This window comes from Tachyglossus aculeatus, chromosome 17, assembly GCF_015852505.1.
Source record: "Tachyglossus aculeatus isolate mTacAcu1 chromosome 17, mTacAcu1.pri, whole genome shotgun sequence".
Taxonomy (NCBI): Eukaryota; Metazoa; Chordata; class Mammalia; order Monotremata; family Tachyglossidae; genus Tachyglossus; species Tachyglossus aculeatus.
The window spans coordinates 9,725,292-9,747,074 of record NC_052082.1 but is presented as its reverse complement, the minus strand read 5'-3'; the positions used below and the strand labels follow the sequence as shown (position 1 = coordinate 9,747,074).

General features: G+C 44.3%; 1 protein-coding gene across 1 annotated transcript; it reads right to left on the bottom strand.

Annotated features, from left to right (window-relative positions):
* Positions 1 to 2,913: 2,913 nt before the first annotated feature.
* LOC119939000 (interleukin-8-like) lies at positions 2,914 to 17,806 on the bottom strand. Its single transcript, XM_038758783.1, has 4 exons — positions 17,746 to 17,806; positions 14,052 to 14,181; positions 10,596 to 10,679; positions 2,914 to 2,965 (listed from the first exon to the last, which is right to left on the bottom strand). Exons 1-4 carry the CDS (start codon positions 17,804 to 17,806, stop codon positions 2,914 to 2,916), a joined length of 327 nt encoding a protein of 108 aa, XP_038614711.1.
* Positions 17,807 to 21,783: the final 3,977 nt, after the last annotated feature.

Genomic DNA, 21,783 nt, shown 5'->3' with positions numbered 1-21,783 from the left:
GGAACATAAATCAATCAATCGTATTTATTGAGCGCTTACTGTGTGCAGAGCACTGTACTAAGCACTTGAAGAGACTCAGTGCCAGTTTTCCTGGTATTTGAGCCTGTTTCCCCTTGCCATTTCCTGAAATATAAGCTTGCTCCCTTTATTCACACCTATCCCCATAGCGCTCATGTACACCTACGTAATTTATTTATTTATGTTACCGTCTGTCTCTCCCTCTAAACTATCAGCTCATTGTGAGCAGGGAATGTGTCCGTTATATTATTCACTCATTCATTTAATCGTATTTATTGAGCGCTTACTGTGTGCAGAGCACTGTACTAAGCGCTTGGGAAGTACAAGTTGGCAACATATAGAGACGGTCTCTACCCAACATTATTGTGTTGTACTCTCCCAAGTGCTTAGTACAGCTTCCTGCATACAGTAAGCATTCGGTAAATACGATTGATTAATTGACTGATTTGTGTATACCATAATCTGCAACTGGGAAAGAGTGAGAATAAATGTTCTATGTGGCTTTTTTCCCGTGTGCCCTGCTCAACTGTACCTTCACCTCTCCAAGGTTGGAGGGAGAGAATTTCCAGGTGGGAGGGATTGAGTCCCAAAGGGATTGGGGCCCGTCACAAGCTCCCCCAAAGAGGAGAACTGGGGTTCCTCTCTGCAGGTCCCATCTCAGCCTGAAGATTGCTTCGGTCCCAGCCCCAAACCTGGAACTCTCACAAGCTGCACGAACTCTGGGTTACAAGGAGAAGCAAAGGCAACAAGGAAGCGAGAAATGGTTGTTTTCTTCACTGCTGAGCTGAATTCCTAATCCTATCGTTGATATGGTGTGAATAGTGGAGGTGTCAACTGGAAGCTCTTGGAGACTCGCCGGGTGCAGGGACCATCGTCTGGCGGTGTTGGTTGGCGAGATGGAGGTGGATTTTGGCACCTGAGGACGTCAGTCAGAGGAATTACGATGCCACTGTTACAACCCACTAAGAAATCAATCAATCAATCATATTTATTGAGCGCTTACTGTGTGCAGAGCACTGGAGTAAGCACTTGGGAAGTACAAGTTGGCAACACATAGAGACGGTCCCTACCCAACAGTGGGAAGAAAGAAAGAAAGAAAGAAAGAAAGAAAGAAAGAAAGAAAGAAAGAAGGAAGGAAAGAAAGAAAGAAAGAAAGAAAGAGAAAGAGAGAAAGAAAGAAAGAAAGAAAGAAAGAAAGAAAGAAAGAGAAAGAGAAAGAGAGAAAGAAAGAAAGAAAGAAAGAAAGAAAGAGAAAGAGAGAAAGAAAGAAAGAGAGAGAGAGAGAAAGAAAGAGAGAGAGAAAGAGAGAAAGAAAGAAAAAGAGAGAAAAAGAGAGAGAGAGAGAGAAAGAAAGAAAGAAGAGAGAGAGAAAGAGAGAGAGAAAGAGAGAGAGAAAGAAAGGAAGAAAGGAAGAAAGAAAGAAAGAAAGAAAGAAAGAAAGAAAGAAAGAAAGAAAGAAAGAAAGAAAAAGAAAGAAAGAAAGAAAGAAAGAAAGAAAGAAAGAAATGTGGCCAGCTGCGGGCCTGACTTCCAGGGACCAGGTTTGCATTTTTGGCAGCCCTGGTAATCAATCACTCAACGATACTTATTGAGCCCTCTCTGAGTACCAAGTGCTTGGGGGAGTAAAAGACAACAAGACAATGGAGAAGCAGTGTGGCCTACTGGATAGATCACGGGCCTGGGAGATAGAAGGACCTGGGTTCTAATCCCAGCTCCACCACTGGTCTGCTGTGTGACCTTGGGTAAGTCACTTCTCTGTGTTTCACTTACCTCCTCAGTAAATGGGGATTAGGATTACGAGCCTTATGAAGGATAGGGATTGTGACCAACCTGATTAGCTTGTATCTACCTCAGTAGAGAAGCAGCGTGGCTCAGTGGAAAGAGCCCGGGTTTTGAAGTCAGAGGTCATGGGTTCAAATCCCAGCTCTGCCAACTCTCAGCTGTGTGACTTTGGGTAAGTCACTTCACTTCTCTGTGCCCCAGTTCCCTTATCTGTAAAATGGGGATTAAGACTGTCAGCCCCCCGTGGGACAACCTGATCACCTTGTTACCTCCCAAGTGCTTAGAACAGTGCTTTGCACATAGTAAGCACTTAATAAATGCCATTATTATTATTGTTATTAATATTACAGTGCCTGGTGCATAGTAAGCGCTTAACAAATACCGTAAAAAAAAGTTGATAGACAGGCCCCCTTCCCGCAAAGACCTTACGACCCAGTGGGGGAGAGAGACATTTAAATCACCAAAGGTCCACATCTTCTTCAAGAGACCTTCCCCCAATTAATCTCTCTTCACACTCTCCCCCTCCCTTCTGCACCATCTTTGTACTTGGATCTGTGACCTCTAGGCATTTGATATTTGCCTCAAGGCACTTACGTACATATCTTTAAATTATATATTATAAATTATTTATTCATATTAATGTTGGTCTCCTTCTCTAGACTGTAAGATCATTATATACCTGCGTATATGTATATATGTTTGTATGTATTTATTACTCTATTCTATTTGTACATATTTATTCTATTTATTTTATTTTGTTAATATGTTTTGTTTTGTTCTCTGTCTCCCCCTTCTAGACTGTGAGCCCCTGTTGGGTAGGGACCGTCTCTATGTGTTGCCAACTTGTACTTCCCAAGCGCTTAGTAAAGTGCTCGGCACACAGTAAGCGCTCAATAAATATGATTGAAAGAATGAAATTATGGACAAGGAACCTGTCTGCTAATTAGGTTGTAGCTTCCTCTCCCAAGCGCTTATTACAGTGCTCTGCATATAGTGAGTACTTAATAAATACTATTGATTGATTGATTGATTGATTTAAATCATTTACAGATAGGGGACATGATACTTCTGGTCTTGGCTGTTTATCTTCTTGGAACTTATTCCTTAGGGAATTTAGGGGTCTTGTATTTTGTGTTTTCCGTCAGGCTCGTCATCTTGATTCTTGCTGTTTCAGTCATGAAAATAAATTAAAAAAAATATTAGTTTTACAAGTGTTAGAGTGTGAGGCCTAGACTGCAGGCTCATTATAGGCAGGGAATATTATATTGTTATAACAATATCCTTGAGGACTCTCCCAAGGGCTTAGTACAGTGCTCTGCACACAGTAAGTGCTCAATAAATATGATTGATTGATTGATTGATAAGCTCCTTCTGGGCAAGAAATGGGTCACTTCTTTAAGTTGTGCTTCCCAAACACTTGGCACAGTAATAATAATGACTGTGGTATTTGTTAAGCACTTACTGTGTGCCAGGCACTCTTTTAAGCACTGTAGTGGATACAAGTAAATTGGGTTGGAGACAGTCCCTGTCCCACAATGGGCTCAGAATCTCAAACCTCATTTTACAGATGAGTTAACTGAGGCACAGAGAAGTGAATTGACTTCCCCAAGGTCACACAGCAGACAAGCAGCAGTGCCGGGATTAGAACCCATGACCTTCTGAGTCCCAGGCCCGGATTCTAGCCACTGCCCATGCTGTTTCTCAATCTAGTGGTTGCTCAGTGAATCCATCGATCAATCAATTATTGAGCGCAGAGCACTGTACCAAGCCCTTGGGAGAGCCCAGTACAATAGGGTTGGTAAGTACGTCTCCTGCCCACAGGTAGCTTACAATCTAGAGGGGGAGAGAGTCATTAAAATAAATTATAGATCGGCACTTAAATTATAGATCGGTGCCATGAGGCTGAAGGGGCTGTGAATATCAGGTGCTGCAAAGGGATGGTTCAAGTGCATAGGTGATGCAAATGGGAGAGGGAATCAGGAAAGTGAGGGCTTAGTTAGGAAGGCCTCTTGGAGGAAATGTGATTTTAGGAGGGTTTTAAAGATGGGGATAAATACTACTATTCACTAATTCATTCAGTCGTATTTATTGAGCGCTTACTGTGTGCAGAGCACTGTACTAAGCGCTTGGGAAGAACAAGTTGGTAACATATAGAGACGGTCCCTACCCAACAGTGGGCTCACAGTCTAGAATATTACTACTATTGCTACTACTACTATTGCTATGACTTGATACGAATCAACACTTTTGCGGATACTGACAACAATGCCACCGCACATTCAAAAATATTGAAGCAGCATTGGGAAGCAGCGTGGCTCGGTGGCAGGAGCCCGGGCTTGGGAGTCAGAGGTCATGGGTTCTAATCCCGGTTCCACCACTTGTCAGCTGTGTGACTTCGGGGAAGTCACTTCACTTCTCTGTGCCTCAGTACCTCATCTGTCAAATGGGGATGAAGACTGTGAGCCCCACGTGGGACAACCTGATTACCTTGTAACCTCCCCGGTGCTCAGAACAGTGCTTGGCACATAGTAAGCGCTTAACAAATACCAATATTATCATTACTGTTATTGCTGTTTTAAAATGCAAATTTTATCGGGATCATCTTGTCTCAGAGACAGAGTCTGGCAGCTGGAGGGTTTTGGCATTGGATCTCTTTGACACTGTCGAGGGAAAGTTGTTGACTTTAATACTTTGAGAAATAGTGCAACCCTAGGTGACCCATTTTATCTGTAGCTAATATCTTCAATGATTCACTGTTGACATCACTACCATCCTTCCCATCTCACAAGCCCGCAACCTTGGTGTCATCCTCAACTCCTCTCTCTCGTTCATCCCTCACATCCAAGCCGTCACCAAAACCTGCCGTTCTCAGCTCCACAACATTGCCAAGATCCACCCCTTTCTCTCCATCCAAACCGCTACCCTCCTCGTTCAAGCTCTCATCCTATCCCGTCTGGACTACTGTATCAGCCTCTTTTCCGATCTCCCATCCTCTTGTCTCTCCCCACTTCAATCCATACTTCACGTCGCTGCCCGGATTGTCTTTGTCCAGAAACGCTCTGGGCATGTTACTCCCCTCCTCAAAAATCTCCAGTGGCTACCAATCAACCTAGGCATCAGGCAGAAACTCCTCACCCTGGGCTTCCAGGCTGTCCATCCATCCCCTCACCCCCTCCTGCCTCACCTCCCTTCTGTCCTTCTCCAGCCCAGCCCGCACCCTCTGCTCCTCTGCCGCTAATCTCCTCACCGGGCCTCATTCTTGCCTGTCCTGCCGTCGACCCCTGGCCCACGTCCTCCCCCTGGCCTGGAATGCCCTCCCTCCAAACATCCGCCAAGCTAGCTCTCTTCCTCCCTTCAAGACCCTACTGAGAGCTCACCTCCTCCAGGAGGCCTTCCCAGACTGAGCCCCCTCCTTCCTCTCCCCCTCCTCCCCCTCTCTGTCCCCCCCACCTTACCTCCTTCCCTTCCCCACAGCACCTGTATATATGTATATATTTGTTGGTATTTATTACTCTATTTATTCATTTTACTTGTACATATCTATTCTATTTATTTTATTTTGTTAATATGTTTTGTTTTGTTCTCTGTCTCCCCCTTCTAGACTGTGAGCCTACTGTTGGGTAGGGACCATCTCTATATGTTGCCAACTTGGACTTCCCAAGCGCTTAGTACAGTGCTCTGCACACAGTAAGCACTCAATAAATATGATTGATTGATTGATTGATTTAGGTGCTTTCCCCTCAGCATAATCAGCAGACAATGGGTATAAAATTCCCTGTGGGTCATGAAATCCCTGCTAGCCAGATTTCTGTATCAGGCTGTAGCTACTGAGGTTTCATAGTTTGCCGGCTCTCAGCCAACCAGTGGCATTTATTGAGCACTTACTATGTGCATAGCCCTGTAACAAATGCTTGGGAGAGTACTACAGACTTAACAGATACATTCTCTTCTCCTAATGAGCTTACAGTCTAGAGGACTGAACAATTTGATACTGTTTGTTTGTTTCCATGATTTCTGCCTAGGCAGGTGAAGTGCAGATTTGGGAAAGTAAAGAAGCAGCTTGGCCTAGTGGGTAGAACAGGGGCCCTTGAGTCAGAGTGATCTGGGCTCTGCCGCTTGTCTAATGTATGACCTTGGACAAGACACTTTGCTCTTTTCTGCCTCAGTTACCTCATCTGTCCAATGGGGATTAAGACTGTGAGCCCCGTATGGGACATGGACTGTGTCCACTTTGATTAGCTTTGATTAGCTTCAGTGCCGGGCGCATAGTAAGTGCTTAACGAATACCATAAAAAATTATCTAGTAATAACAATAATAATGATGATGGTATTTGTTAGGTGCTTACTATGTGCAAAGCACCGTTCTAAGCAATGGGGAGGTTACAAGGTGATCAGATTGTCCCACGTGGGGCTCACAGTTTTAATCCCCATCTTACAGATGAGGTAACTGAGGCCCAGAGAAGTTAGGTGGCTTGCCCAAAGTCACACAGCTGACAATTGGTGGAGCTGGGATTTGAACCCGTGACCTCTGACTCCAAAGCCCGTGCTCTTTCCACTGAGCCACACTGCTTCTCCAATCTAGGGAATTTCATTTCCTCTAACCATCCCCAGACAAGTCTCTCCTCTGCGTCACCCTTTCAGCACTTGATATTTACCTCATCCTCAGCCCCTCAGTACTTATGTATATATCATAATTCATTATAATGTTTGTCTTCCCCTAACCCCTCTAGACTATAAGCTCCCCAGACTCCTCAAGAAACTCCAGCGGTTGCCCATCCACCTCCGCATCAACCAGAAACTCCTCACCATTGGCTTTGAAACACTTAATCACCTCACCCCCTCCTACCTCACCCCACTTTTCTCCTTTGACAACCCAGCTCACACAATTCCCTCTTCTTATGCCAACCTTCTCACTGTACGTCGATCTCATCTATTTCTCTGCCTACCTCTCGTCCACGTCCTGCCTCTGGCCTGGAATGCCCTCCCTCCTTATATCTGACAAAGACTCTGCCCCCCTTCAAAGCCTTACTGCAGGCCCATCTCCTCCAAGAGGCCTTCCCTGACTAAGCCCTCCTTTCCTCTTCTCCTACTCCCTTCTGCGTCACCCCGACTTGCTCCCTTTATTCATTTCGCCCTCCCAACAGCAGAGCCCTTATGTCCGTATCTGTCATTTATTTATTTATATTAGTGTCTGTCTCCCTCTCTTGGCTGTAAGCTTGTTGTGGGCAGGAAATGTGTTTAATTTTTTTATTGTGGGCTCCCAGGTGCTCAGTACACTGCTCTGCACACTAGTGCTCACTAGATAGGATTGATTGACTGACAATATGGCCCGGGAATGTGTCTACCACCTCAGTTGTTTGGTAATAATAATAATAATAATAATAATAATAGCATTTATTAAGTGCTTACTATGTGCAAAGCACTGTTCTAAGCCCTGGGGAGTTTATAAGGTGATCAGGGTGTCCCATTGGGGGCTCACAGTCTTAATCCCCATTTTACAGATGAGGTCACTGAGGCACAGAGAAGTTAAGTGATTTGCCCAAAGTCACACAGCTGACAATTGGCGGAGCTAGGATTTGATCCCGTGACTTCTGACTCCAAAGCCTGTGTTCTTTCCACTGAGCCACGCTGCTTCTCTGGTACCAGCCACACTGGTACTTTCCCAACCACTTAGTACAGTGCTCTGCACACCATAAGCACTCAGTAAATACGATTGATTGATCGATTGGTAGACATAAGCTCACTGTGGGCATGGAAAAAGTCTACCAACTGTATTGTATGGGACTCTCCAAAGTGCTTAGTACAGTGCTCTGCATGCAATAAGCACTCAACGAATCCGATAACTGATGTCAAGCTCAAGAGAGGTCCCCTGGCCCAGTTGACTCCAGGTTTTGCATCATCACCAAAATACGCCCTGGCTTTACTTTGCCCTGGTCGACTCATCTCACCTCATCCTCACGGTAGCAAATTTTGGGAGAGAAATCAGCATGGCCCTCTGAGAATAACAATAATAACGATGGTATTTATTAAGCGCTTACTATGAGCCGAGCACTGTTCTAAGTGCTGGGATACATACTAGGTCATCAGGTTGTCCCATGTGAGGCTCACAGTCTTCATCCCCATTTGACAGATGAGGTAACTGAGGCCCGGAGACGTTTAAGTGACTTGCCCAAAGTCACACAGCAGACAAGTGGCAGAGTCAGGATTAGAACCCACAACCTCTGACTCCCAAGCCCGGGTTCTTTCCACTAAGCCAACACTGCTTCTCTGTTTGAGAAGAATGCAGACTTGGGAGTTGGGAGATCTAGGTTTTGATCTCAACTTTGCCATTCGCCCACTGTTGGGTAGGGACTGTCTCTATATGTTGCCAACTTGTACTTCCCAAGTGCTTAGTCCAGTGCTCTGCACACAGTAAGCGCTCAATAAATACGATTGATTGATTGATTGATTGATTCACTTGCTGTGTGACCTCTGGCAAGTCACCTCACAAGCAGCATGGTGCAGTGGCTAGAGAATGGGCTGGGAGGAATGAGGTCATGAGTTCTAATTCTGGCTCTGCCACTTGTCTGCTGTGTGAGCTTAGGTAAGTCACTTCACTTCTCAGTTGCCTCAGTTATCTCATCTTAAAATGGGGATTGAGACTCTGAGCTCCACATGGGACAGGGACTGAGTCCAACCCACTTTGCTTGTATCCATTCCAGTGCTTAGTACAGTGCATGACACATGGTAAATGCTTAGCAAATACCAACATTATGAATATTTTTATTATTATTAGCAATTACCACCATTATTATTGGTGAGCTCCTAGGGTCAAGAATTCTGGCTTCACAGTTAGAGCTGGGCTACCAAATTATTCAGATAATTGGAAAAGCAGCATGGCTCAGTGGAAAGAGCACGGGCTTTGGAGTAAGAGGTCATAGGTTCGAATCCCAGCTCTGCCACTTCAATCAATCAATCAATCAATCGTATTTATTGAGCGCTTACTGTGTGCAGAGCACTGTACTAAGCACTTGGGAAGTACAAGTTGGCAACATATAGAGACAGTCCCTACCCAACAGTGGGCTCACAGTCTAGAAGGGGGAGACAGAGAACAAAACCAAACATACTAACAAAATAAAATAAGTAGAATAGATATGTACAAGTAAAATAAATAAATAGAGTAATAAATATGTACAAACATATATACATATATGCCAGTTGTCAACTGTGTGACTTTGGACAAGTCACTTCATTACTCTGTGCCTCAGTGACCTCATCTGGAAAATGGGGATTAAGACCGTGAGCCTCCTGTGGGACAACCTGATCACCTTGTAACCTCCCCAGCACTTAGAACAGTGATTTGCACATAGTAAGCACTTAATAAATGCCATTATTATAGAAAAGCAGCGTGGCTCAGTGGCAAGAGCCCGGGCTTGGGAATCAGAAGTAATGGGTTCTAATTCTGGCTCTGCCACGTCATCATCAATTGTATCTTTTGAGCGCTTACTGTGTGCAGAGCACTGTACTAAGCGCTTGGGAAGTACAAGTTGGCAACATATAGAGACAGTCCCTACCCAATAGTGGGCTCACAGTCTAAAAGGGGGAGACAGAGAACAAAACCAAACATACTAACAAAATAAAATAAATAGAATAGATATGTACAAGTAAAATAAATAAATAGAGTAATAAATATGTACGAACATATATACATATATACAGGTGCTGTGGGGAAGGGAAGGAGGTAAGATGTGGGGGATGGAGAGGGGGACGAGGGGGAGAGGAAGGAAGGGGCCCAGTCTGGGAAGGCCTCCTGGAGGAGGTGAGCTCTCAGTAGGGCCTTGAAGGGAGGAAGAGAGCTAGCTTGGCGGCCACTTGTCTGCTGTGTGACCTTGGGTGAGTCACTTTACTTCTCTGCCTCAGTTACCTCATCTGGAAACTGGGGATGAAGACTATGAGCCTCATGGGGGACAACCTAATTACCTTGTATCTTCCCCAGCGCTTAGAACAGTGCTGGGCACATAGTAAGCGCTTAACAAATACCATCATCATCATCATGAATGTGCAAAAGAAAAAGAAAATATTGTGAGCTCAATTATCTAGCAGCGAGGCTCAGCCTACTTCATCTCAGATATCCACAGCCACTGAGACCCTCAAAGCCCAGGAATCCAGGCATTTGTGAGAAATAGTAATAAATGTGGCTTATTCTCAAGCGCTTAGTACAGTGCTCTGCACACAGTAAGCACTCAGTCAATGCAATCAATTGATTCTTCTAGAATGTTTCCACGGTTTTTCGATATCCAGAAATCATCTAAAGTGGGAACCATAGCAACATCAACTCTCAAATAACCAGAGTCCTGAGAATTTGGTGCCTTCTCTATGTTGGCGAAACATAATAATAATAATAATGGCATTTATTAAGCACTTACTATGTGCAAAGCACTATTCTAAGCACTGGGGAGGTACAAGGTGATCAGATTGTCCCATGGGGGGCTCACAGTCTTAATCCCCATTTTACAGATGAGGTAACCGAGGCCAAGAGAAGTGAAGTGACTTGCCCAGAGTCACACAGCTGACAATTGGCGGAGCTGGAATTTGAACCCATGACCTCTGACTCCAAAGCCCGGACTCTTTCCACTGAGCCACGCTGCTTGCCAGGAGCTGACGTGAATTGGAACTGATTTTGTATCTATCCCAGAATTAACTGCGCAATGATCTCACGGTCCAAGGTTTTCCCCACATTTGAAAAAAACAAGAGGCATCATGTGATTCGAAAGTGTTTAAAGTGTAGGAACGAGAATCTTCGGCATATACTGCACCTGCTCAAAATCTTTTGGATTATAGCCTTCACCCATTTGGCTTCAGGATCCAAACACACTTCTTTTCCTGTTTTCATCTCTGCTCTGAAATAGAAAGAGACTAGCGGTTGAAAAGAGATTGGAATATTATATCTTGTGAGGGTTGAAAGTTTAGAGGATCTTACACATTTAATTCAACATGCTTTGTAAATATACAAAATACAGCATATGTATAATTGAACCAATAACTCCAACTGCACTAAATATATGGAATATCAGGACAGTGGGTAACTGAATTAATCATAATTCAAAACACTGCCCTTGGTCCTTTCCAATCTATTGTTTATTGTTATATTGTACTTCCCCAAGTGCTTAGTACAGTGTTCAGACTGTGAGCTTTTTGTTGGGTGGGGACCGTCTCTATATATTGCCAACTTGTACTTTCCAAGCGCTTAGCACAGTGCTCTGCACACAGTAAGCGCTCAATAAATATGACTGAATGAATGAATGAATAGGGTAGAGACTGTCTCTATATGTTGCCAATTTGTACTTCCCAAGCGCTTAGTACAGTGCTCTGCACACAGTAAGCACTCAATAAATACGATTGATGATGATGATAAGTTCTCAATAAATAAGACTGACTGACTGAATAAACGAATATCAATTCTGCAACTGGTGATCCCAAATGCTGGCTGGATTTGTTAGATTATAAATTCCTCAAGGGTAGAATTTATGCCTTAGACCTCTACTGAGTTCTCACAAGTGCTTAGCAGGGTGTTGTGCACACAAAATGTACACAATAAGTATTCTTGATTGATTTGTTTCTCCTACTCTACAGGGACTGGTCTCAAGAGTGGAACAAGGATGGACTTGGGAGTCAGAGGTCATGGGTTCTAATCCCGGCTCCGTCACTTGTCAGCTGGGTGACTTTGGGCAAGTCACTTAAATTCTCTTTGCCTCAGTTATCTCATCTGTAAAATGGGAATTAAGATGGTATTTGGGACAATCTGATAACCTTGTATCTATCCCAGCACTTCATGCTCAACACATAGTACGTGCTTAACAAATACCATTATTAGTATTATTATTAATAAGCTGCGTGTGTTCAATCTCATGCTAATTTTTAAAAATTTCAAGAACAACAGTATTCAGTTCCTTTAATCAAAAGGCAAACCATTTGCTCAGTTTAGGAGCAAGTTGATGTTATTTGCCTTTCGCAAAACAATTCCTCTCTTAAAATGGCTTAGGGAGGACCCAGATATTCCAACATCTGGAGTGGTCAAATCGCCAGAGTAGCTTCCAATAGGGACTCCCAATCAAATTCGTTCCTCTCTGGGTTCCCCTATCATTCATTCAATTGTATATATTGAGTGCTTATTATGTGCAGAACACTGTACTAAGCACTTATCCCAAAGGGCTTGATTCTGTTCCATTTAGACTAGATCCTGTGCTGGAGTCTGCCCTCTGTATCTACTGGCTGGTGTGTATGTGTGTATGTGTCTGCTAGTTTCTCTGTGGACCTAACGGCTATCTGGGCTTCTTTCTCCAGGCCTAAAGTCTCACCCAATTCATGCTCTTCGTGGTTCTCATTCTCATTCTTCACTGCCTTCTTTACTGGGAATTACCATTCAATCAATAATAATAATAATAATGGCATTTATTAAGCGCTTACTATGTGCAAAGCACTGTTCTGAGAGCTGGGGAGGTTACAAGGTGATCAGGTTGTCCTACGGGGGGCTCACAGTTTTAATCCCCATTTTACAGATGAGGGAACAGAGAAGTGAAGTGACTTGCCCAAAGTTACACAGCTGACACCTGGTGGAGACAGGATTTGAACCCATGACCTCTGACTCCAAAGCCCAGGCTCTTTCCACTGAGCCACGCTGCTTCTCAATCAGAGGTATTTATTATTATTATTATTGTATTTGTTAAGCACTTACTATATTATTATTATTATTATTATTATTATTATTGTATTTGTTAAGCGCTTACTATATTCTAGGCACTGTACTAGGAGCTGGGATGGATACAAGCCAATCCGGTTGGACACAGTCCCTGTCCCACATGGGGTTCACAGTCTCAATCCCCATTTTACAGGTGTGGCAACTGAAGCCCAGAGAAGTGAAGTGTCTTGCCCAAGGTCACACAGCAAGATAAGCGTCAGAACAGGGATTAGAACCCATGACTTTTTGACTCCCACGTCCACGCGTCTACTATGCCATGCTGCTTATTGAGCGCTTACTATTTCATTCATTCATTCAATCATATTTATTAAGCGCTTACTGTGTGCAGAGCACTGTACTAAGTGCTTGGGAAGTACAAGTTGGCAACATATAGAGACGGTTCCTACTCAAAAGTGGGCTCACAGTCTACTATGTGCAGAGCACTGTACAAAATGCTTGGGAGATTACAATATAACAGAATTAGGGACACGTTCCCTGCCCTTAATAAGTTTACCATCTAGACGAGGAGAGAGACATTAATACAAATAAGGAAGAAATGTATTACACACAATTCAACATAATATATTACAATTTAAAATATGATATAGAATAACAAGACATCGACACAATATAATACATAGGAGCACGGGCTTTGGATTCAGAGGTCGTGGTTTCTGATCCCAGCTCCGCCGCTTGTCAGCTGTGTGACTTTGGGCAAGCCACTTAACTTCTCTGGCCTCAGTTATCTCATCTGTAAAATGGGAATGAAGACTGTGAGCCCCACGTGGGACAACCTGATTACCCTGTATCTACCCCAGTGCTTAGAACAGTGCTTGGTACATAGTAAGTGCTTAACAAATACCATTATTTGTATTATTATTATTTGTCCATCCCCCCATCTTACCTCCTTCCCTTCCCCACAGGACCTGCATATATGTATATATGTTTGTACATATTTATTACTCTATTTATTTATTTATTTTACTTGTACATATCTATTCTATTTATTTTATTTTGTTAATATGTTTGGTTTTGTTCTCTGTCTCCCCCTTCTAGACTGTGAGCCCACTATTGGGTAGGGACTGTCTTTATATGTTGCCAACTTGTACTTCCCAAGCACTTAGTACAGTGCTCTGCACACAGTAAGTGCTAAATAAATACGATTGATTGATTGATTGATTATTATTATTATTCTAAACTGTGAGCCCGTTCTTGGGTAAGGACCGTCTCTATATGTGGCTGATTTGTACTTCCCAAGTGCTTAGTACAGTGCTCTGAAAACAGTAAGCGCTCAATAAACACAATTGAATGGATTATTAGTTCCAGAAGAGAGCTTTCCGGGCCACTAGAATGAGTCTTTTTTGGGCCACGTGTGAATCAACACAAAATGGCCTTCCCCATGGGGTTCAGCTGGGAAATTTAAGGCATTGTTCTCCACCACTCGGTGATCCCAAAACTTACCATGAGCTGGAAGCTCAGATGTGGGAAGCCGAACGCGGAGACGAGGCATACAATGTTTGTTTTTTTCACTTACATGACTTCAGGTGTACTGCAGTGTGGACCCTCAGGAATATACTGGATGTTAGCAATGAATTTGGGATGAATGAAGTCCGAATGGGTTGTAGTACACTGGCAGCGCAGTTCTAGCCCCTCGGAGGATTTTGCTTTGGAAGAAAAAGAAAGCAGAGCCTGCAGTCAGTCAGTCAATAATATTAGGGTTAGGGTTAGAGAAGCAGCGTGGCTCAGTGGAAAGAGCACGGGCTTTGGAGTCAGAGGTCATGGGTTCAAATCCTGGCTCCGCCAAATGTCAGCTGTGTGACTTTGGGCAAGTCACTTCACTTCTCTGGGCCTCAGTTACCTCATCTGTAAAATGGGGATTAAGACTGTGAGCCCGCTGTGGGACAACCTGATCACCCTGTAACCTCCCCAGTGCTTACAACAGTGCTTCGCACATAGTAAGTGCTTAATAAATGCCATTATTATTATTCTTAGAGGTAGGGTTAGATTTAGTGAGTGCTTGCTGTGTGCAGAACACTGTACTAAGCTCTTGGGAGACTACACTTCAACAATAAAAAGATACATACCCTGTCCACAATGAGCTTATAGCCTAGAGGAGAAGACAGTCATTAATATAAATAAATAACTGGCAGATATGGACATAAGTGCTGTGGGCCTGGGATGGGGGGGTGAATAAAGGGAGCAAGTCAGGGCGATGTGGGAGAAGTGGAAAGGAGGGCTTTGTCAGGGAAGACCTCTTGGAGGAGATGTGCCTTCAACAAGGCTGCGAAGGGGACGGGGGAGAGTCATCGTCTGTCAGATTTGAGGAGGGAGGGGCAGGATGCGGGTAAGAGGTCGACGGCGAGATAGATAAGCATGAGGTACAGCGAGAAATAATAATAATAATAATTTTGGTATTTGTTAAGTGCTTACTATGTGCAAAGCACTGTTCTAAGCGCTGGGGAGGATACAAGGTGATCAGGTTGTCCCATGTGGGGCTCACAATCTTAATCCCCATTTTACAGATGAGGGAACTGAGGCCCAGAGAAGTGAAGTGACTTGCCCAAAGTCACACAGCTGACAGTTGGCGGAGCCATGATTTGAACCCATGACCTCTGACTCCAAAGCCCGGGCTCTTTCCACTGAGCCACGCTGCTTCTCTAGCAGCGTTTAGAAGTTTAGCAGTAGTGTCCACCTGTCTACATGCTTTGTTTTGTTGTCTGTCTCCCCCTTCTAGACTGTGAGACCGTTGTTGGGTAGGGACCGTCTCTATCTGTTGCCGACTTGTGCTTCCCAAGAGCTTAGTCCAGTGCCCTGCACACAGTAAGCGCTCAATAAGTACGATTCAAGGAATGAATGAATGAATAGTAGAGCAGAGTGTGCGGTCTGGCGACGCAACCTTTACCGCACCTTTCCACTGTCCGTCTTTCTCCCATTTCTCTGCCTCTCACATGAGAAAAGAAGCAATTCGGAATTCAGTGATGCACCCATTTGCTGGAAGATCTTGGGAAGTGCCTCAGTGAGGAGCCACCTAGGCAGCCCATGCTTCTTTCAGGCCGTTCCTTCAAGGAAGACCAGTGAAGGCCTCCTTCAAAAGTATTCCCTGCTGTATCACAAGCTGAGAATTGCAGCTTCTACTCAAAACTGACCAAACTCCCATTTCTGAATAATAATGAAGGCATTTATTAAGCACTTACTATATGCAAAGTGCTGTTCTCAGCGCCGGGGAGGTTACCAGGCGATCAGGTTGTCCCACGGGGGGCTCACAATCTTAATCCCCATTTTACAGATGAGGTAACGGAGGCACAGAGAAGTTAAGTGACTTGCCCAAGGTCACACAGCTGACAAGCACTGTGCTAAGGACTGAGATTGATACAAAATAATCAGATTGGGTACAAGTCATCTACACGCGCTGCCTCAAATTGTTCTGATCTAGACTGTGAGCCCACTGTTGGGTAGGGACCGCCTCTATATGTTGCCAACTTGTACTTCCCAAGCGCTTAGTACAGTGCTGTGCACACAGTAAGTGCTCAATAAATATGATTGATTGATTGATTGAGGCACAGAGAAGTTAAGTGACTTGCCCAAAGTCACACAGCTGACAATTGGTGCAGTCGGGGCTTGAGCCCATGACCTCTGACTCCAAAGCTCTAATATTTCTTAGTATTCATTCAATTGTATTTATTGAGTGCTTACTGTGTGCAAAGCATTGTACTAAGCACTTGACATCCTACATATAGACTGTAGGATGCAAACTACAGGAAGCTCATTGTGTAGCTTACTAAATGTGTCTACCCACTCTGTTATATCCCACTCTCTCAAGTGCCTAGTACAGTCATAATAATAGTGATAATAATAATAATAATTGTGGTATTTGTTGAGCACTCAATATGTGCTAAGTGTTGTACTAAACACTGGGGTACAAGCCAATCGGGTTGGACACAGTCCCTGTCCCACAGCCTCAATCCCCATTTTACAGATGAGGTGACTAAGGCACAGAATAGTGAAGCGATTTGCCCGGGATCACACAGCAGACAAGCTGTGGAGCTGGGATTAGAACCCATGACCTCCTAATTTCCTGGACCGTGATCTAAACATTACACCATGCCGCTTCTCACCATGCTGTGTTGATTGCATGATAAGCGCTCAATAAATACCCTCGATGATGATGACAGCCCATCTGTCTTAAGCCAACCTATTCACCATTGTTTCATAGCATTCAGGAAGTCACTTAACTGCTCTGTACCTCAGTTTCCTCCTTTGTAAAATGGGAGTTAAATACCTGTTCTTCCTCCCCCTTAGACTGTGAGTCTATTGAGGGAGAGGGACTGTGTTTGATCTGATTGTATTCTATCTACCCCAGTGCTTTGCACAATGCCTGACACAGAACGAGTGTTTGACAAATAACATTATCATTATTATTATCAATAATAAAAATAATAATAGTCGTAGTCATAGTAGCCATAGTGGTATCTCTTAAGCATTTAATCTGTGCAAAGAACTGGGCAAGTCACTTAACTTCTCTGGGCCTCAGTTACCTCATCTGTCAAATGGGGATTGAGACTGCGAGCCCCACGAGGGACAAGGGAATGTGTCCAACCCAATTTGCTTGTAAAATAATAATAATAATAATAATAATAATAATAATGGCATTTATTAAGCGCTTACTATGTGCAAAGCACTGTTCTAAGCACTGGGGAGGTTACAAGGTGATCAGGTTGTCCTGCACGGGGCTCACAATCTTAATCCCCATTTTACAGATGAGGGAACTGAGGCACAGAGAAGTGAAGTGACTTACCCAAAGTCACATAGCTGATAACTGGCGGAGCCGGGATTCGAACCCATGACCTCTGACTCCACGTGCTCTTTCCACTGAGCCACGCCCACCCCAGTGCTTAGTTCATTGCCTGGAACATAGTAAGCGCTTAAAAAATACCACTATTATTATTATTAATAATAAGAACTGGGGTGAAGGAAAATCCTAAAGCCACGGGACCGAAGCTCCTTCATCACACGCCTGTGGGAGAGACACATCCAATTCTACCCAGTTCCATCCAATCCAAATGCGATTCTCTCCGAAATTTTCCATTTTGGACACCGACTTCAGGCCTGTTTCGTTTGGCTGACCTGCTCTCGCCTGTATCAAATACCTTTTCGCAGTTCACGTCCCAGTTGATCTCCATTTCCCTCTGAAATCGGGGGGAGATGACCCAAAGTCATTGTTTGCTTACCAGAGAAAATCAGGAACAGGATGAAAAGCAGCAGCCCTGTGGGTGAGAGCTTGTCGGCCATGGTTTATCTGAGTCTTGCTCAAAAATAGATCAGCCTCACGGCCACCAAGTGGGGCTCCTTTATACCCAGTGGGCCCGCCCCCCTTCCCCCACACCCTTCTACCCCACTGAAAAATGGAAGGAGGAGTTTTAATGATCAAAAGCATACCACAAAGGTGCGAGCCAATAAGGAAACTGATTCTATTTATCAGGAATTTTCTCTTGGGTAAAGGGTTGGGCCTCCAGAAAATTAACTTTGTCCTGTGACTTTCTGGGTGCTGGTCAGCTTCGCTTTGATGAGCCTTTTCTGGGCAACGACTGGAAGTGGTTTGCTCTGCATCCTGAGAAAATCTTGACTTCTTGAGTTCTTTCAAAGGTGGCTTGGCCAACGTTGTACGGGTGAAGGTTTGTTTCGGCACGTATTGGCTTTCACGCTCCGGTGTCTCTATTCAAAAGTTGTCCAACATGCAATAGTCTTTTAGACTGTGAGCCCACTATTGGGTAGGGACTGTCTCTATATGTTGCCAACTTGTACTTCCCAAGCTCTTAGTACAGTGCTCTGCACACAGTAAGCGCTCAATAAATACGATTGATTGATTGATTGATTGATTGAATAGTAGTTGGCCAGATTACCAGTCCATTTCCTCCCAGTCTTGCCAGGGGTAACCAGCCAGTGGCTCAGCACTCTGCAAGAAATTGAGGCAGTGCACTAATCTCACCTCTCCCTCTAATCTGCTGGGTGACCTTGAGCAAGTCACTTTCTCATCTCCCAATAATAATAATAATAATAATAGTATTTGTTAAGTGCTTACTATGTGCAAATCACAGTTCTAAGCACTTGGGAGGTTACAAGGTGATCAGGTTGTCCCACGGGGGGCTCACAGTTTTAATCCCCATTTTACAGATGAGGTAACTGAGGCACAGAGAAGTTACGTGACTTGCCCAAAGTCACACAGCTGAAAGTTGGCACAGCTGGGATTTGAACCCATGACCTCTGACTCCAAAGTCCATGCTCTTTCCACTGACCCACTCTCCCAAATGGGGCATACAGTGCGCTGCCGATCGCAGTGCTTTTGCGGGAAGTAGCAATATGTGCTCAGTTTGGGCAGGGAACATGCCTACCCACAGTGAGCGCTCAATAAATACCACTGATCAATTGACAATAGATCTAGAGAAAAGGTAAGATGAGGCACCAATCCCTTCCTTCCCAGAACACACTGGGACAGCCTCCTTCCTCGCAGCTGGCAGGGACAGGGGACGTGTCTGCCGACTCTTCTCCCAAGTGCTTAGTACACTGCTCTGCGAATAGTAAGCGCTCCATAAATATTATCGAGGATGGTGATTTTGACGTTCAAGTGAGGATAATGTGGTCTGCCAATTCGATGCAGGCTACAGAAGCCCTGCAGAGAGTCACCATTGGCTGGAACTAACAATTTCTGGAGACGCCAGCAATAATAATAATAATGACATTTGTACAGCACTTACTATGTGCAAAGCACTGTTCTAAGCCCTGGGGGGGGGGATACAAGATGATCAGGTTGTCCCACATGGGGCTCACCATCTTAATCCCCATTTTACAGATGAGGTAACAGAGGCTCAGAGAAGTTAAGTGACTTGCCCAAGGTCACACAGGAGACATGTGGCGGAGCCAGGATTCGAACCCATAACCTCTGACTCCCAAGCCCGTGCTCTTTCCACTGAGCCACGCTGCTTCTGCTTCTCAGTAACCACTAGCAGCATGGCCTAGTGGGTAGAGCACCGGCCTGTGAATCAGAAGGACCTGGGTTCTAATCCCGGCTCCGCCACTTGTCTGCTGGGTGACCTTAGGCAAGTCACTCCACTTCTCTGGGCCTCAGTTACCTCATCTGTAAAATGAGGATTAAGAGGGTGAGCCCCATGTGGGACAGGAATGCATCCGACTCTATTAGCTTGTATCTACCCCAGCTCCTAGAACAGTGCTTGTCGCATAGTAAGGCTTAATGAGTACCATCATTAAGCAAGAATTTAATAGCAGAGATCATTGATTGCATTTACTTTATCATCAAAGTATTAATGCAAGAAAGTTAGTAATAAAGTTGGTTCTCCTGCTCTTACTGTGTGTCAAGGAATGCATTAGAACAAGATAATCAGCTGTGATTTAGCTTCCAGGACTAAAAGAGAGGGAGAGCAGAGGGCAGATATCTTATCCCACTTCTATAGTTGAGGAAACTGATGCACAGAAGAGTTAAATGAGTAACCCCAGGTCACCTAGCAGGCAACTGGCCGAGCCAGAACTAGAACTCAGATCCCTTGACTCCCAATTCCGTGATCAATCAATGGTATTTACTGAGCACTTATTCATTCATTCACTCGGATTTATTGAGCGCTTACTGTGTGCAGAGCACTGTACTAAGTGCTTGGGAAATACAAGTTGGCTGTGTGCACAGCATGTACTAAGCTCTTGGGAGAGCGGAATATAACAGAGTGGGTAAACATCCTTGGAGTAGGCCACACTGCCTTTGTGTAGGGGGATAATCAGCCCAACGAACAGAGCAACACAGCAAAGTACAATCGTCGTGTGTGCCCATTCATTCAGTGGTATTTATTGAGTGCTTACTGTGTGTAGTACACTGTTATGTTGCCAACTTGTACTTCCCAAGCGCTTAGTACAGTGCTCTGCACACAGTTAGCACTCAATAAATACAATTGATTGATTGTACTAAGCGCTTAGGAAGTTGGAATTGTGCATCCCCCAATGGCTTTTTCAACGACACAGACTCATAGATGAATTTAATCATCGGCGGCATCGTCTTAAAACACAATGGACGACGATATCAGAGATTGCGACACATCAAAAACTCCCCCGGCTCAGTTTCTCATCAGCCACACTGCCCCAAGTAAACTTTCTCTAGCCACCTTCTTCATCGTTCCCCAGCCCCTCCTTGTCCCTTCGTCCAAGGATCTCTGGCTACTTTATTACATATATTTATGTAATATTACTTAATACTTAATATTATTCAATATTTTCGTGTAATAATATGGGATGGATGGGATCTGGACAACTATAGATGGCAACATGGCCTAATGCAAAGAGCTAGGTTTCCTGAGTCAGGAGACCCAGGTTCTAGGTTTATCCTTGTCCCTGACCTGCTGTGTGACTTTGGGAGAGCCGCTTAACCTCTCTGGGCTACGTTTCTTCATCAGCAAAATGGGATAAAATACCTCCTCTTCCTACCTCTTAGACTGTGGGTCCTAGGTGGGATGAAGATTGTCTGGACCTAGGGAAAGCAGCGTGGACACAGTCGGGTCTGGGAGTTATAAGGTCATGGGTTCAATTCTTGGCTCTGCCACTTGTCTGTTGTGTGACCTTGGGTAGGTCACTTCATTTCTCTGGGCCTCAGTTACCTCATCTGTAAAAGGGGGATTGAGACTGTGAGACCCACCTTGGACAGGGTCTGTGTCCAAACCAATTAACTTGTATCCACCCCAGCTCTTAGTACAATGCCTGTCACATAGTAAGTGCTTAACAATTACCACAATTATTATTATCACCCCAGCACCAAGTATTCACTCATTCAGTCAGTCATTCGATCATATTTACGATGTGCAGAGCACTGTACTAAGCACTTGGGAAGTACAAATTGGCAACATATAGAGACGGTCCCTACCCGACAACGGGCTCACAGTCTAGAAATGAGAGACAGACAATAAAACAAAACAAGTAGACAGGTGTCAATACCATCAGAATAAATAGAGTTATAGCTATATAAACATCATCAATTAATAAAATAAATATAGTAAATATGTACAAATAAAATAGAGTAATAAATATGTACAAATATATACAAGTGCTGTGGGGAGGGGAAGGGGGTTGGGCAGAGGGAGGGAGGGGGTGATGGGAGGGGAGGAGGAGGAGGAGAAGAAAAAGGGGGGCTCAGTTTGGGAAGGCTTCCTGGAGGAGATGAGCTTTCAATAGGGCTTTGAAGGGAGGAAGAGAGCTAGTTTTGGCAGATGTGTGGA

What these genes read in the sequence shown, in the direction of transcription:
- LOC119939000 (XM_038758783.1), bottom strand. Translation starts at nt 17,806, where the DNA reads ATGGCCGACAAGCTCTCACCCACAGGGCTGCTGCTTTTCATCCTGTTC. An exon ending in CCTGTTCCTGATTTTCTCTG is followed by an intron (nt 14,182 to 17,745) that starts GTAAGCAAACAA and finishes TTTCTTCCAAAG; the next exon opens with CAAAATCCTCCGAGGGGCTA. An exon ending in TGCAGTACACCTGAAGTCAT is followed by an intron (nt 10,680 to 14,051) that starts GTAAGTGAAAAA and finishes TTTCTATTTCAG; the next exon opens with AGCAGAGATGAAAACAGGAA.